At 36.0% G+C, this 15,864-nt stretch overlaps 1 protein-coding gene across 4 annotated transcripts in view; it reads left to right on the top strand.

The window, feature by feature from the left end:
* EEA1 (early endosome antigen 1) overlaps window positions 1–15,864 on the top strand; it is a 116,719-nt gene that overhangs the window by 68,963 nt on the left and 31,892 nt on the right. For all 4 annotated transcript variants that reach the window (XM_086712666.1, XM_086712668.1, XM_086712669.1 and 1 more), the window contains 5 exons: window positions 3,868–4,071; window positions 6,985–7,185; window positions 9,350–9,463; window positions 12,579–12,734; window positions 14,948–15,087. In XM_086712666.1, coding sequence (XP_086568792.1) covers window positions 3,868–4,071; window positions 6,985–7,185; window positions 9,350–9,463; window positions 12,579–12,734; window positions 14,948–15,087 — 815 coding nt within the window. The remainder of the gene's footprint in view (window positions 1–3,867; window positions 4,072–6,984; window positions 7,186–9,349; window positions 9,464–12,578; window positions 12,735–14,947; window positions 15,088–15,864) is intronic.

Genomic DNA, 15,864 nt, shown 5'->3' on the forward strand with positions numbered 1-15,864 from the left:
GACTGAGCCACCCAGGCACCCCCCAGATTTGATTTTTAAATAAGTTATTCCTGTGGTTGTGTGAAAGGTGGATTTCAGAGTGAATATTCTGAAGCAGGAGATCAGTTAAAAGACTAATATATGCAGTAGTTTGGATGAAAAATAATAATGGCCTTAGTTCAAACAATTGTTAAAGATGTTATAGGGCAAATATGAATAATACCTGGGCAGTAAAAAAAAAAAAAAAAAAAAAAAAAAAAGTAGGACTTAATAGTTGCAGGGAATGAGAAAGAAAGTAAATGACTTCCAGAGTGATAACACTGAGTACATGGTAAATGGAGGTGTCATCAACTTTGTTAGTGCATCTGAGACAAATGGCCATTTCATTGGGCAGTGTTGTGAGTTCAATATTGGACGTTGTTGAGGTACCTATAGTATATATTCATTTAAAGCTGTGAGAAACATCACAGTATATATGGGGTAAATGGAATTATTAGAATAGATGTGATCAGCCAGGGAGGGAGTGTAATGAGGAGAATAGACAACTGGTAACACAAGACTTCTGGGAAACATTAGCACCTAACAGGATGGAGGATTGGAGGAAGCGCACCCCAAAGGAAGAGCATGATCAGCGTAATTAAGGAGAACCTGCCAAGTGGAAGCCAAAGGAATGGGAGAGTCAAAATTTCAGATTAATCAGCAACTTCAAATGTGCATGTGTAATAGGGATGCCAAGTATGATAAGTGAAAAATGTCCATGATATTAAGCTATAATTATTTATTATAAATGTATATTCTTATACATATGAAGGATTCTTATATAATATTCTTACATATTCTTGCTAAACGTAATTGCAATAAAGTGATAGAGATGAAAGGCTGATTTTTGATGAGTAAATGAGAGATTTGCAAAAGTAAATTTGAATTCCTTTTGAAATTTAAATATGAATTGTATAAAGACTGCACAGTAGTGGGTGGGGCTTGGTCTGCGAAGTGTTTTGAAAACAAGAGATACCTGAACATGTTTATAGTCTGGGACAGTCTGGGAGAGAAGGAGTCATTTGAGGATATTGAAGGAGAGGTGACTGAAGGAATAGGGTATTGATAAGCTGTGGGGTCATTGATACAGTGGGTGGTGGTAAATTTGAACTTATTCTCTGAAGGATATTCTTTGAAGCTTGAGGAAAGGAACTAAATATGGATTTATCTGTCTGTTGTCTATCTTTATAGATAAGAGAGTGAAAAATCAATGTGCATCATCCCTGAAGATACCCTCTCCCTCCCTTTTTTTTTAATGGATAAAGTTGGAGATAGTTGAATGGAAGGCAGGCAGAGATTTAAAAATCTAGAGAGAATATTGAAGATTTTATTTTATTTTATTTTTATTTTTTATTTTATTTATTTATTTTGAAAGGGAGAGTGAAAGTGGTGAAGGGGATGAGAGAGAAAGAGAGAGATAATCCCAAGCAGGCTCAACACCACCAGTGCAGAGTCTAGTGCAGGGCTCAAACTCACGATCTGCAAGATCATGACATGAGCTGAAGTCGAATGCTTAACTGACTGAGCCACCCAGGTGCCCCTTGAAGCTTTTAAATAGTTATTGAGGGGAATGTTTGGGGGTAAGAATCTTACTCAAGTGAAAGGATTGACAAGATGATTTTAAGTATATAATGGAGGTTGCGATCTAGACTTTGTAGTGGCACCAATCTCTGAAGGTTTGTGATTTTGCTCTAACAGTTCTTAGAAATGAAGGTGTGGAGTAAGAAGATTGCAACACTGATCTAGGATTGGGCTTTTTTAGGGTGGCTGTGTGGGGAATTTGTAGGTGCAAGGAAATGGAGAATGTTGAATAGTTGAGAGGATAGTTAAGTTAGTTCATATCCATGTATGAGGTTCAGGAAGAGAAATGAGGCATGTGCTATATAAGTCAGAAGAAAATTGAGGTCAGTGTCTCTTTGGCATTGCATTGAAGAACAGAAATGAGGTCATGAAATTGGAAGATGGTCAGGAAGTTGTGGTCACAGAGTAGGACAGTTGAAATTTTTCATCTGGAACAATTTCAAGTGATTACAAGATCATACATGTGAGTGAGTGAATAGAATGAGGTCCAGGAATTAAGATGATATGACTGTTGAGGCTGTGCTCTTAATTCTTTGTGTATTTTGTATTTCCCAGGAAATTGGCAGAAATTGGGATTGAGAGAAAGACTAAATCAGGTCTCAAGTCTTCAGTGAATGAGGTAGGGATTTATAGATAATAGCAACACAGAATAGAAGCTAGAATAAATGAACGACATACTTCCCAAAGCAGCATGAAGCTTTTACATGAGGGGGAGAGCTATGGTGGTGAAAAACCAGGAAGAAGTCAACCTCCCCTGCTTGCCCAGCAGAATGGTCCTTAGGTATCTGAGAGTGTTGAAGGGGAATCAGCATCTATAAAGGGTGAACTAAAAATTTCAGTTCTGACTGTTCTGGAAACAAAACTTAGGCCTGGAACTGTGGTTCCAGAAGATGAGTGGGATGTGGAGAAGGGGGTCATTAGTGGCAGGAGTAGAGAATGAGAGCAGAGAGGTAGGTTGCCTTTCATCATTTTGTGATTGAAACTTAGATGAGAAACATGTTTGAAAGTGATCTCAAATAGTGTAATATTGGTGCAAATTTTGGAGAGTACCAGTACCAGGTAGTTGCTGACTCTGTCCGAGCAAGGTGGTATGGGGTATAAGGTTTGTGGAAGGGCTTGTTAGGACCTGGTTTTGGGGAGAAGTGAGGCAGAGCCAAAGAATGTGGGTCGGATAGCTCCAGAATATTAATGGACATTGTTCTGGATGTGGGCTAATACACCGTGCTCTGTGTGACACTAAGACCCTCGGTAAAGTAAAAGAAGAGGGATCCCTTGATGTATCGATAGAAGATTCCTCTTGGGGTATTGAAGTGAGCCTTCATGAGTATGTGTGTGTTAGAGTTCAACCCTTTATTTTTCTGTTCATTCAACAAATATCGTAGAACATTTGTGTCTTGGATACATCAACGAATAAAACAGACAAAAATCCTAATCTTTGTGGAGCATATATTCTAGTGAGGTGGAGGGAAGCAGATAAACATGAAAAATAAATAAATAATTTATCGTGTCAAAAGATAAGTGCAATGGAAAGAAATAAAATATTCAGGAGAAGGAATATTGGGAAAGGCTGCAATTTTAAATGTAGTGGTCAGGATAGGCCTGATTGAGTAGGTGACATTTGAACAAACATTTTTTTATTTGTAAGTTTATTTATTTATTTATTTTTTTGATAGAGAATGTGCACTAGTCAGGGAGGGGCTGAGAGAGAGGGAGAGAGGGATCCCAAGCAGGCTCTGTGCTGTCAATGGGACTTGATCCAACGGATCATGAGATCATGACCTGAGCCAAGATCAAGAACTGGATGCTTAACCAACTGAGCCACCCAGGCATCTCTTGAACAAACATTTGAAGGAGAGGGAATGAGCCATGTGACCTTGTGGGAGAGGTATTCTAGACAGAAGAAACAGTGAGTTCAGAGGCCCTGAGGTGGGAGTGTTCCTGGTGTGATGAAGGAATAAGGAGAGTCCCATGTGTCTGAAATGGATTAAACAAGAGGGTACTGGGCAATGAGGTCAGAGTGTTAGAGTAAGAATGTGGTTAATTGAAGGTTTGGGGGGGTTAAATTCTAGTTTACTATTGATAATATAGATTTATATTATTAAACACATAGTTCTAATTACTTAAGTTTGCTGTGTTAAAATGTAACGAGTAGAAAAAGACGTAAGACTCAGAATTTGAGTTGTACAATGTATTATCAGTCATTTTCTGTTTGAGGAATAACTTTTTAAGTTCTCTATCGTTAAGGTAGTAGTTTTCACTTCTTTACAGAATGATTTAGAACAAGTACTACGTCAAATTGGCGATAAGGACCAGAAGATCCAGAACCTTGAAGCCTTATTACAGAAGAGTAAAGAAAATATTTCCTTACTAGAAAAAGAAAGAGAAGATCTTTATGCAAAAATTCAGGCTGGTGAAGGAGAGACTGCTGTTCTCAACCAGTTACAAGAAAAAAACCATACCTTACAGGAACAAGTAAGCCTGTCGAATGTGTTCTATTTCTATTTTTGTTTGTTTTTCTTTTTAAATTTATTTATTTTGAGAGAGAGAGTGTGCATGAGCACAGGAGGTGCAGAGAGAGAGGGAGAGAGAGAATCTCAAGCAGGCTCTGCGCCATCAGCATAGAGTCTGATGTGGGGCTCAAACTCATGAACCAGTAAATCATGACCTGAGCCGAAATCAAGACTTGGACACTTAACCAACTGAGCCACCCAGGTGCCCCAAATGTGTTCTGTTTCTAAAACTCACTTTTATCTTTCTAAATATTGCTGAGTACTTTATTTAAATGCCTCTTCATTCTGGTTATTATTAGTACTTTTTAAATATTATGGTTTTTTTGACAAATACCATCCAATTTACCTTAGAGATGGGTTGCTATTGTAGTAAAAGTAAGTTAGCATGATTTGACAAAGATCTCAGTTCATGTCCCAGTATATAACCTACTACCTGTGTGACCACAAGCAAGTAATTTCATCTTGTTAGCTCATTAGAAAAATAGAGATGGTGTTAATAATACATACTTGCCTCATGGAATTTTGTGATGTTTTGAAAAGAAAAAGAATAATAAATTATATTTATAAACTAAAAGCACTAATCAACTGCTAGTTATTATTATGTATTGGTTAATATGCAGGCTTACTAGTTACTTATATTTTGGTAATTATGTCTTTGGAACACATAGCTAATAATAATTTTGATAAGTTGCTCATATGTAGTTTAAGAGAAACTTAACAAAATTTGGCTTAATCCATTTTCAAACTGAAAGAATTTATAGTTGCTTTTTTGGAAGAATTGCCCAGTAAGAGAGTTATAATTATCTAAATGAGAAAATAGTAAAACAAAATATCAGTAAGTAACAACCACTTTTTAAATTTTATTTATTTATTTATTTTATTTTTAAAATTTATTTATTTTGAGAGAGAGCGCAAGCTGGGGAGAGGCAGAGAGAGGGAGAGAATGAGAATCTCAAGCAGGCTCCACACTGTCAGTGCAGAGCCTGGTGAGAGGCTTGAACCCAGAAACCATGAGATCATGACCTGAGTGAAACCAAGAGTTGGACACTTAACCAACTGAGCCACCCAGGCACTCCTCTAATTCTTTTTAAAATAATAAATAAAAATAAATCTATGTTATTTGTGCTTCTGGCCATGTTGAAGTAACTGATACCTATTTTGTCCTCTCACCATAAACAACTAGAAAAAAGTATCAAATCACTATTTTCAGATACTGTACAACAAGCAATACAGGGGTTTGATTCCTGAGAGAAGAGAAGCAAGGGAAGTGAACCTTTTGACCATTCCATCTTCTGGTAACCCAGAGGCATTTTCCAGACTGGTGTAGGTTGGGGGAATCCAAGGAAAGCACAGTGGTCTCACTGAACAGAGTACTAAGAGATTAAAGTTTAGGAAGGTTGAGGAACCTCAAATTGTGGGGCAGAATATCAGAGAGGAGGAAACAGTGGAGAGAAGAAGCTCTAAAAATCTGCATAGGGATCAACTTAAGCCTTCAGCTGACTGCTAAACTTTGCATTCTTATGTGGGATTTCATGTGGCCAGGCAATGAACAATTGTTAGGAGTTGCAAACAGAAAAATTATCAGAGCTTGGAGATGTTTATGCAAGAGAACAAAGACGTGATTGAGCACTTTGGGGCCATTTAGTAGAAACCCCGGAAATGTCACACCTTGGGATAAAGATAAACCAGCCCCTAGGGTAAAAGCTGGTGTACACCTGACTTAACAAAGCATGAAAACAAGCCTCAGAAGATCCAGCTGAGCCATGTGTGGGTTAACTGCCTGCTGGGACAAAATTAAGCATTTTTGAAAGAAGGCAACAAAGTCAAGATTTATTTCCATAAATATCAAAACTTTCTAGACATTCAAAGAAGAAAACATGTATGGCTCTTAAAATATGCTTATGGTTGTAAAGGAAAAACTATAATGGAAATAGAAGTGGAAATGATTAAAAAAAAAAGAAATAGAACTTTTCTCTCTATATATGGAATTAAAATTTCATTGGATGTGCTTAATCAACCAAATAGAAAACAGAAGTGAACATTAAGACAAGGCAATTGAAACTGTCCAAAAGGAAGCACAGAGAGAAAAAAGACTGGGCTAAAAACCAAAAAACTATGCTTTAGTGACCTGTGGGACAAGATCATGTAATCTAACATACATATAATTGGTGTGACAGAAAAGTGGGGAGGGGAAAAATATTTATTGAAATAATGGCTGAAAAAATTTAAATGTGATTAAAAATATGAATGCACAGATTCAAGAAACTCATTGAATTCCAAGCAAGGTGCACCAAAGAGACATTAGATGAATCGGATTTCATCTAAATTAGAGTTGTTTACCCTTCAAAAGATACTGTTACAAAAATAAAAGTCAAGACAGAGTGGGAGAAAATACTTGAAATACACATATCTGACAATTCAGAAATACTCAGAATATATAAGGAACTCGTATTAATTATATCCATGATTGTCTGGGGCTAGAGATGAGTGGAGAGTACTGACTGCAAAGGGGCATGAGTAAACCTTTTGGGGTAATCGGAATGTTCTCTATCTGATTGTGGCAATGGTTAAGTGAGTGTATATATTTGTCAAATCTCCTCAAGCTGTGCAATTAAACTAGGTGAATTTTATTTCATGTAAATTCTAGCTCAGTAGAGATGGTTTTAAAAATAATAGGAATCTCTGAATTGATGTTGTTTTCTTATGATTTTGCAAGATTATTTACTTATTTGTGGAAAGATGAATAAATTTTCTTAAAAATATGAGATAACTTATAGAGCACTTTAATACTCTCATGGTCCTTAAATTTGTTTTTTTTTTTTAATTCTTCTTATATCATTTGTGACCTTCATAATTAGTCTTCCTTGTATGATAGGTAACTCAACTAACAGAGAAGCTGAAGAATCAGTCAGAAAGCCATAAACAAGCCCAGGAGAATTTGCATGACCAAGTGCAAGAGCAGAAGGCACATCTTAGAGCTGCACAAGACCGTGTCCTTTCCTTAGAAACTAGTGTCAATGAATTAAATAGTCAATTAAATGAGAGCAAGGAGAAGGTCTCCCAGCTTGACATACAGGTAATTTTGAATTATTCAATTTAATGTGAGTTTTTCTGAATAAAACACCAATTGTAGGCCATCAAAAATTTAAGACTGTAGATTTTTTTTAAATTCAAATCCAAGTTAGTTAACATATAGTGTAATAATGATTTCAGGAATAGAATTTAATGATTCATCACTTACATATAACACCCAGTGTTCATACCAATAAGTGCCCTCCTTAATGCCCATCACCCATTTAGCCCATCCCTCCACCCAACACCCCGTCATCAACCCTCAGTTGTTCTCTGTATTTAAGAGTCTCTTATATAAGGTTTGTCTCCGTTTTTTTATTTTTTTTATTTTTTTTTTAATTTTAATATTTATTTCTTTTTGAGACAAAGAGAGAACGAGCAGGGGAGGAGCAGAGACAGAGAGGGAGACACAGAATCTGAGACAGGCTCCAGGCTCTGAGCTGTCAGCACAGAGCCCGATGTGGGACTCGAACTCCGGAATGTTGAGTTGAGATCATGACCTGAGCCAAAGTTGGATGCTCAACCGACTGAGCCACCCAGGCGCCCCTATCTCCCTCTGTTTTTATCTTATGTTTCCTTCCCTTCTCCTGTGTTCCTGTTTTGTTTCTTAAATTCCACATATAAGTGAAATCATATATTTGTCTTTCTCTGACTTAATTTCGCTTAACATAGTATACTCTAGTTCCATCCACATTGTTGCAAATGGCAAGATTTCATTCTGTTAGATTGCCGAGTGATATTCCATTATAGATATCTACATATATATAGATAGATATTTATATATATATCCCACATCTTCTTTATCCATTCATCCATCGATGGACATTTGGGCTTTTTCCATACTTTGGCTCTTGTCGATAGTGCTACTGTAAGCATTGGGGTGCATTTGCCTCTTTGAATCAGCACTCCTATATCCTTTGTATAAGTACCTAGTAGTGTAATTGCTGGCTCATTGGGTAGTTCTGTTTTTCATTTTTTGAGGGACTTCCATATTGTTTTCCAGAGTGGCTGCACCAGTTTGCATTCCCGCCAGCAGTGCAAAAGGGTTCCTCTTTCTCCGCATCCTCACCAACATCTGTTGTTGCCTGAGTTGTTAGTGTTAGGCATTCTGACAGGTGTGAGGTGGTATCTCATTGTGGTTTTGATTCGTATTTCCCTGAGGCCATCAAATGTTTTAAATTCTGTTTCTCCCTGTGTCTCTGTCTTTCCATCTCTCTTTCTGTCTCCCTGTCTCTTTGTCTCTCTCCCTCTAATCTCCGACCTCTCTCTCTCCCTCTCTGCTTTACTTAGTAGTGGAAAAACCTTGGGAACAAGAATTAAATAAAGGTGCTATCTAGACAGTTTGTTTAGCTTTCCTGTTTGCCTTTTTCCCTCTTTATCTCTTCTGGCAAACTACACCTTCTGAAACCACCAGAGCCTTTTGCTTTTCTTTTTTTTTTCCATGAAGTCCTTATTATTGTTTTTGAAATTCAGTCATTTGATATTACACCATTAGATTTCTATGTTAAATACTTTTTGATTTTTAAATTTTACTTTAAAGGTTAGATTAAAAAAATACTTTTATATGCTACCATTATATATTTTTAATAACCTTCTTTCAGAGGCCAGTACAGAATTCACGTTCAATGCATCAGTGACGGGGTGGGAATTAAAATGTGTTTCTTTTTCCATTGTCATCGTTGATTTCCTATTCTATACTATAGTAGAGAAAGTTATAGAAACATATCTAAGCCTTGATTTTCTTTATTTTAGGAAAACAATTCTATTGAAAGTAAGAAATATAAAATAACAGGCATGCATATTAACTTGGAGGAAGAGGATACACATTTCTTTCTAATTAAAATATAAATATTTGTTAGGTGGGTTACATGATAACCCAATATTTGGAAGTCCAGTTTGAAAGAGGGAGAAGTGTTTTGGTGTCATATAGGGACATATATATATCATAATAAATCTCGTCATTTGTCCAAAAATTGTTAGGAGTCTTTTCTCCCATATTCATTCCTGTTTTGGGATTATTACATACTTATTTTTCAGTGTCTAAATCCTTATTTTTTTTTTGCCAAAGGGCTTAATTTTTAAAATAATTTGACAAAAGCAATGCATGTTGAAGCAAGAGAAAATCAAGAAATAAATACACATTAAATGACTGGCAAATTTTGTTACAGATTAAAGCCAAAACTGAATTATTGCTATCAGCAGAAGCAGCAAAAACTGCTCAAAGAGCAGATCTTCAGAATCATTTGGACACAGCCCAAAATGCATTACAAGATAAACAGCAGGTAGGTGAACATGATACAGTCTCATCCCATAACCTAATGTTTTGGTAGATAAATTAATTGCAAACATGTATGAAAGTGATACTCAATTTTATTAATATTGTGATCTACTTGTTTATTCCCCTTAATTTCTGCCTGAGTTCAGAACCAGTTCTAGATGCAGGAGTCAGACAGATGAGGATAAAAATATCATTTTTGTTTTTGATAAAGCGCAACTGGTGTGTAAGCATGGTTGGGCTTCTTAATTTTGTATTAGTCCTTAGTGTTGACTGAGGTGTGCAGCTGAAATATCTGTTCCTAATTGTTGAATTGTTGCTTCATTGCATCAAGTGCCAATGATTGGTAAAGGGAGACAGACTCTCACACCTGTTCTTAGTAGGTAATCTGGGCCATGACCTAGATTTACTTACCTCTTGGAAGCAGGAAAAGAGCACCATGTATTCCAATGCAGTAAGAGTTCCTCTTTTATTTTGGGGATAAGAATAAGTAGGGCTGCAGGGAATACATAAGTTACTTTTCTCAATACTTCTAATAGAATAAAGGCTTCCTACTTAAGGGCCAAGGTCAAAATGCTGATAGATTTTTCTTCCCTTTTAGCAAATGACATTTTTTTTTTTTTTTTAATTTTTTTTTTTTTTTTTCAACGTTTATTTATTTTTGGGACAGAGAGAGACAGCGCATGAACGGGGGAGGGACAGAGAGAGAGGGAGACACAGAATCGGAAACAGGGTCCAGGCTCTGAGCCATCAGCCCAGAGCCTGACGCGGGGCTCGAACTCACAGACCGCGAGATCGTGACCTGGCTGAAGTCGGACGCTTAACCGACTGCGCCACCCAGGCGCCCCGCAAATGACATTTTTTAAATTTACTTTTTATCTGAGTGGTAACACTGGTTGTTGGCCTAATTTTTTTTTAATCAATCTAGTAATATATCAAGTTAACAAAATAAAAGCTTTGTTTTCTATATTTACCCTAAATTTCAGTCCTATATTCCTTCTTAGAGGGAATGTTTGCTCTTAAATTTGGTATGTACCTGTCCAGAGTTCTATAAGCATTGGGCAGATATGTGTGTGTATGTTCATATGTAACACACACACACTAATATTTTCTTTTATGCACGTAGAATTACTGTGTATGCATGTTTTGCAACTTTTTACTCATTGCTACATACATCTGGAAAATATGATCTAATCACAAGATCAGTGCTAGAAACTGTAATGAAAAGATTATTGATAAGAATAATCACATAAAAGTTTAAAAATTTTTTGCCAAAAATATTACTAACAAAATTAGAAAGCACATAGCAAAGGAATAATACACTTTCTGAAATATGTCCAATGAAGGATTAATATCTTCGATATTTAAAACAGATAGGAATTGCATGAAGCTACAGAAGAGTAAATGATCAAAAATATATTAGTGAATGTTCAGATTAAGAATCAATTGTAAATTAAGACAATCAATTGTAAATTAAGACAGTATGCCCTTGTTGAGGTGAAATGTGTTTGTTTAATACTGGAAGGATTGGAGATGGTGTAGAAGAGGAAGAGTAAGTCACTTTCATACGTTGCTGGTGGTAGGTAAGTTCAACCTTTTAATGGTGATAGGGAGAGCTGTTTGCCAATATATTTCAAGAACTTTAGGGTTTTTCATATTCCTTAGCTCACTTTTAGTTGTTTATGCTAAGGGAATAATCATAGCTTTTAGGATGCTATTTACATTTCTGTTAATAAAATACGGAAAGTTTAGTAGCAATCTAAGAATCTAAAATAGGACATTTAGCTAATAAAAGGTCTGAATCAATAAAATGGGAATTTATTCAGTCAAATACAATATTTTAGAAAATAATGACACAATTTCATGATGCATTGTTATGTAAAAACAAAGGTTATAATAAAACCTTTGTATGGCTTACAAACCTGTAGTATGTAAAGTGAGGTTCTACTTCTATTTTAAAAGTGCAAATATAAACCACAACTTCTTTATCCATTTGTCAGTTGATGGACATGTAGGCTCTTTCCATAATTTGGCTGTTGTTGAAAGTGCTGCTATAAACATTGGGATACAAGTGCCCCTATGCATCAGCACTCCTGTATCCCTTGGGTAAATTCCTAGCAGCTTGGCAATGAGAAAGAATGAAATCTGGTCTTTTGTAGCAACGTAGATGGAACTGGAGAGTTTATGCTAAGTGAAATAAGTCAGGCAGAGAAAGACACATACCATATGTTTTCACTCATATGTGGATCCTGAAAAACTCAATAGAAGACCGGGGCGCATGGGGGTGGGGGGAGGAGAAGGGGTGGGGAAAGTTACAGAGAAGGAAGGAGGCGAACCATAAGAGACTCTTAAATACTGAGAATAAACTGAGGGTTGATGGTGGGAGGGAGGGGAAAGGGGTGATGGGCATTGAGGAGGGCACCTGTTGGGATGAGCACTGGGTGTATGGAAACCAATTTGGCAATAAAGTTCATATTAAAAAAAAAGAAATAATACCAATAGTAAATCAAGTAAAAACAAAAGTGTAAATTAAAAAATGGAAACATACAGAAAAGACTGAAAGGAAAGTTATCAAAACATTAATAGTGATTATCTGTGGGTGGTGGGTTTACTAGTGATTTTAATTCTTTCAGTGCCTCTAGATATTACAAATGAACAAGTTTCATAGATGTAGTCACTGTAATAGTTTTTAAATGTTATTTTTAAAAATTGCATCTTTTTTTAAATATGAAATTTATTGTCAAATTGATTTCCATACAACACCCAGTGCTCATCCCAACATAAAAATAGCATCTTGAACATTGAAAACATTTAATTATAATATAAAAGTGTTATTTTATTATTAGTATATTTAATGTTCTATTGTGTCTTTTGAGTCCTAAAATAACTCTTTCTAGAAAAAGTTAAGTGGTGATGCATATAAACTTAATATCTCATGCTATGTACAATTTCAGTTCAGGTCCTTTGTACTGGTAAAATAACCTCTGATAGTTCAAATAGTTTCTTAACCTTCAAATAGTTTCTTAAATAGAATTAATGAGTTTTCAGCAGTACTTTGATCAAACATTTGGGAATACAAGAAAGAAAACCTTACCAAAGTTTTCAATTGTACTTTTCTATAGGAGTTAAATAAGATCACTACTCAGTTGGATCAAGTCACTGCAAAGTTACAGGATAAGCAAGAACATTGCAGTCAGTTGGAAAGTCATCTTAAAGAATATAAAGAGAAACACCTTTCTTTAGAACAAAAAACTGAAGAATTAGAAGGTCAAATTAAGGTTTGTATAAAAGATATTGAGTGTATTACTTATATTTTCTGCTACTGTAGTAATGGAAACTGATGACCTAGAAGGAATCAAAGGTTTTAAATTTGCAAACAAAGGTGAAGTTGTGTTATAGAATTTTAAATTACCTGGAATTTTTCTGGTCTTAATTTTGAATTCCATTCTTAATTTTAATTTCTTTATTAATGAGTGGCTTTTACAAATGACAGTTATACTGGTTCCTTTGTAATGTTTCAAAAAAAACAACCAACCAGGGATTTACTCTGTAATTACAAGGAACTTACCATTTTGTTGTCGTTGTTGTTGTTGTTATGAAGCCTCTTCTGTTCCATCATTCCTATCTCCTTCCCTCCTTATTTCAGAATATATTTCACATATGACAGACCTCTTCACTTTTTAAATTTTACATTTATATCTTTTGGATTTTGTCTTTAGTTTAATAATAAGTTTATGCTGTGGTAAACTGCTTCTTAACTTCAATTCCAAGTGAAATTGTTGATGTACTAAAGAGATTAAATGAGTAGACCTATCAGACAAGGGTTTGACCTGAGTCCTTTGTCCTTGAAATGGGATCTACTATTGATTAAACAAAGATTTCTCAAATTACTATATATATGTAAATTATACCTTCACAAACAGAACACTTCTGTAGAACTATTGGATGTGTACATGTATATGTGTATATCCACACCAATATAACATGGAAGAAGAATTACATTTTTAATTCTATTTATGAGTTTCTTTTTCTTTATAGCCAATGATGATAGTAATGACACATTACTTTTTGTAATAATTTGAAAAGAACAGAAAAACGATTTTACTGAAAAGTATCCAATGAGAATTCTTTTTGTGTATCTTTTACAAATAATTGTTTAGAACCGAGAGTGTCTCTTGTGATAATCAGATCTTTAACATTTGGTAATTATTTTAGGGAGTATTCCATATGTTTTTTGTAATTATTTGTTACAAAATTTTACAGTTGCATCAAAATCTATTGTAAGAGTTGCGTAAGAGCTATAGATACCTAGGTTGGTTTATAAAATATTTAGGGTGCAAAATTATTACAACTATGCAAGAAAATGCATTACTCCTATATATTCAAACTTTATATTTAACAGTTTGATTTTGCAAATTTTCAAAAATGCACACAGTTATATGTGTATGTATGAGACAGAAACTACACTGTGAGGAACAACAGTCTCTAAACCGAGAATTTAAAGGTGCAATATCAGGAATTCAGCTGTCTTTATATTTAGCGGCAATAGGTACTAAGGAGAAGGGTGATATGACAACTCCATTTTAGTTTTGAATATTTACAATTACATCAGTGTTGTTTACTGGATATAAAGGATAATATATGTTAATGAGCCTATGTATGAACCTGTTACCTAGTTTTTTCGTACTTGACTTAATAACTTTTACCCTAGCAATAGACACAATTATTTTAAGTTTATTCTGTTATTTAGAGTTAATTTTAAATTTTTTTTTTTTCAACGTTTATTTATTTTTGGGACAGAGAGAGACAGAGCATGAACGGGGGAGGGGCAGAGAGAGAGGGAGACACAGAATCGGAAACAGGCTCCAGGCTCTGAGCCATCAGCCCAGAGCCCGACGCGGGGCTCGAACTCACGGACCGCAAGATCGTGACCTGGCTGAAGTCGGACGCTTAACCGACTGCGCCACCCAGGCGCCCCTAGAGTTAATTTTAAAAAACAGAAACTTGGTGACTGCCTGTCATGTACAAAGCCTGCTGGTAGGTCCTCTGAAAGATTCCAAAATAAATAGTTCCTTTACTCAGTAGTGGCTTCAGAATGGAAAATGTGGGGGCGCCTGGGTGGCACAGTCGGTTAAGCGTCCGACTTCAGCCAGGTCACGATCTCGCGGTCCGTGAGTTCGAGCCCCGCGTCAGGCTCTGGGCTGATGGCTCGGAGCCTGGAGCCTGTTTCCGATTCTGTGTCTCCCTCTCTCTCTGCCCCTCCCCCATTCATGCTCTGTCTCTCTCTGTCCCAAAAATAAATAAAAAACGTTGAAAAAAAAATTAAAAAAAAAGAATGGAAAATGTGTTTTTTGTTATAACATAAACATTTTATGGTTATTACTCTGTGTTATGTCAACACCAATTTGAGTATAAACAAAAATGTTATATTTAATAATAAATGGATAATTATTGACATTAAAATGGTTACTGTATTCTGTTTCTTTCATAGAAACTAGAAGCTGATACTCTTGAAGTTAAAGGAAACAAGGAGCAAGCTTTGCAGGATCTACAACTGCAAAGACAGCTGAATACAGATTTAGAGCTTAGAGCCACAGAATTGAGTAAACAACTTGAAGTGGAGAAAGAAATGTAAGCTAAACTACTTAAGGGAGAGGATTATAAACTAAGTGTTAAAATCTTCTGATTTCAGGTGTGCCTGGGAGGCTCAGTCAGTTAAGCATGCCACTCTTGATTTCAGCTCAAGTCATGATGTCATGGTTTGTGGGATCAAGCCCTGTGTGAGGCTCTGCGTTGACAGAACCTTCTTGGGATTCTCTCTGTGCCCACCACCCCCATTGTGTGTGTGTGTGGGGGGGGGGGGTGTGCGCGCGTGTGCGCGCGCGCGCTCCCATTTTCTCTTTCTCTCTCAAACATTTTTAAAAACTCTTGGTCCCCTTGGGGCGCCTGGGTGGCGCAGTCGGTTAAGCGTCCGACTTCAACCAGGTCACGATCTCACGGTCCGTGAGTTCGAGCCCCGCGTCGGGCTCTGGGCTGATGGCTCAGAGCCTGGAACCTGTTTCCGATTCTGTGTCTCCCTCTCTCTCTGCCCCTCGCCCGTTCATGCTCTGTCTCTCTCTGTCCCAAAAATGAATAAACATTGAAAAAAAAAAAAAAAAAAACTCTTGGGATTTCAGTTTTGCTATCACAGTGCTTAAAGATTTATTAAATGTTTTTTCCTATTGGTTCTATAATCTGATGTTAATATTGAATGAAAAATAAAACCATCATAGTATGGTTAAATTTACCTTCACTAGAAAGGACTGAAAATTTGGGTCATCTAGTCTCTTTTCAACAGTAATATGGTATTCATTTATCTGGGTTAAAGCAATTGTTTTGAGTTGTTCACTGATTTGAATAAATTACTCT

This window comes from Puma concolor, chromosome B4 (genome assembly GCF_028749965.1).
Source record: "Puma concolor isolate L17-30 chromosome B4, mPumCon1.1.hap2, whole genome shotgun sequence".
NCBI classification, from domain to species: domain Eukaryota; kingdom Metazoa; phylum Chordata; class Mammalia; order Carnivora; family Felidae; genus Puma; species Puma concolor.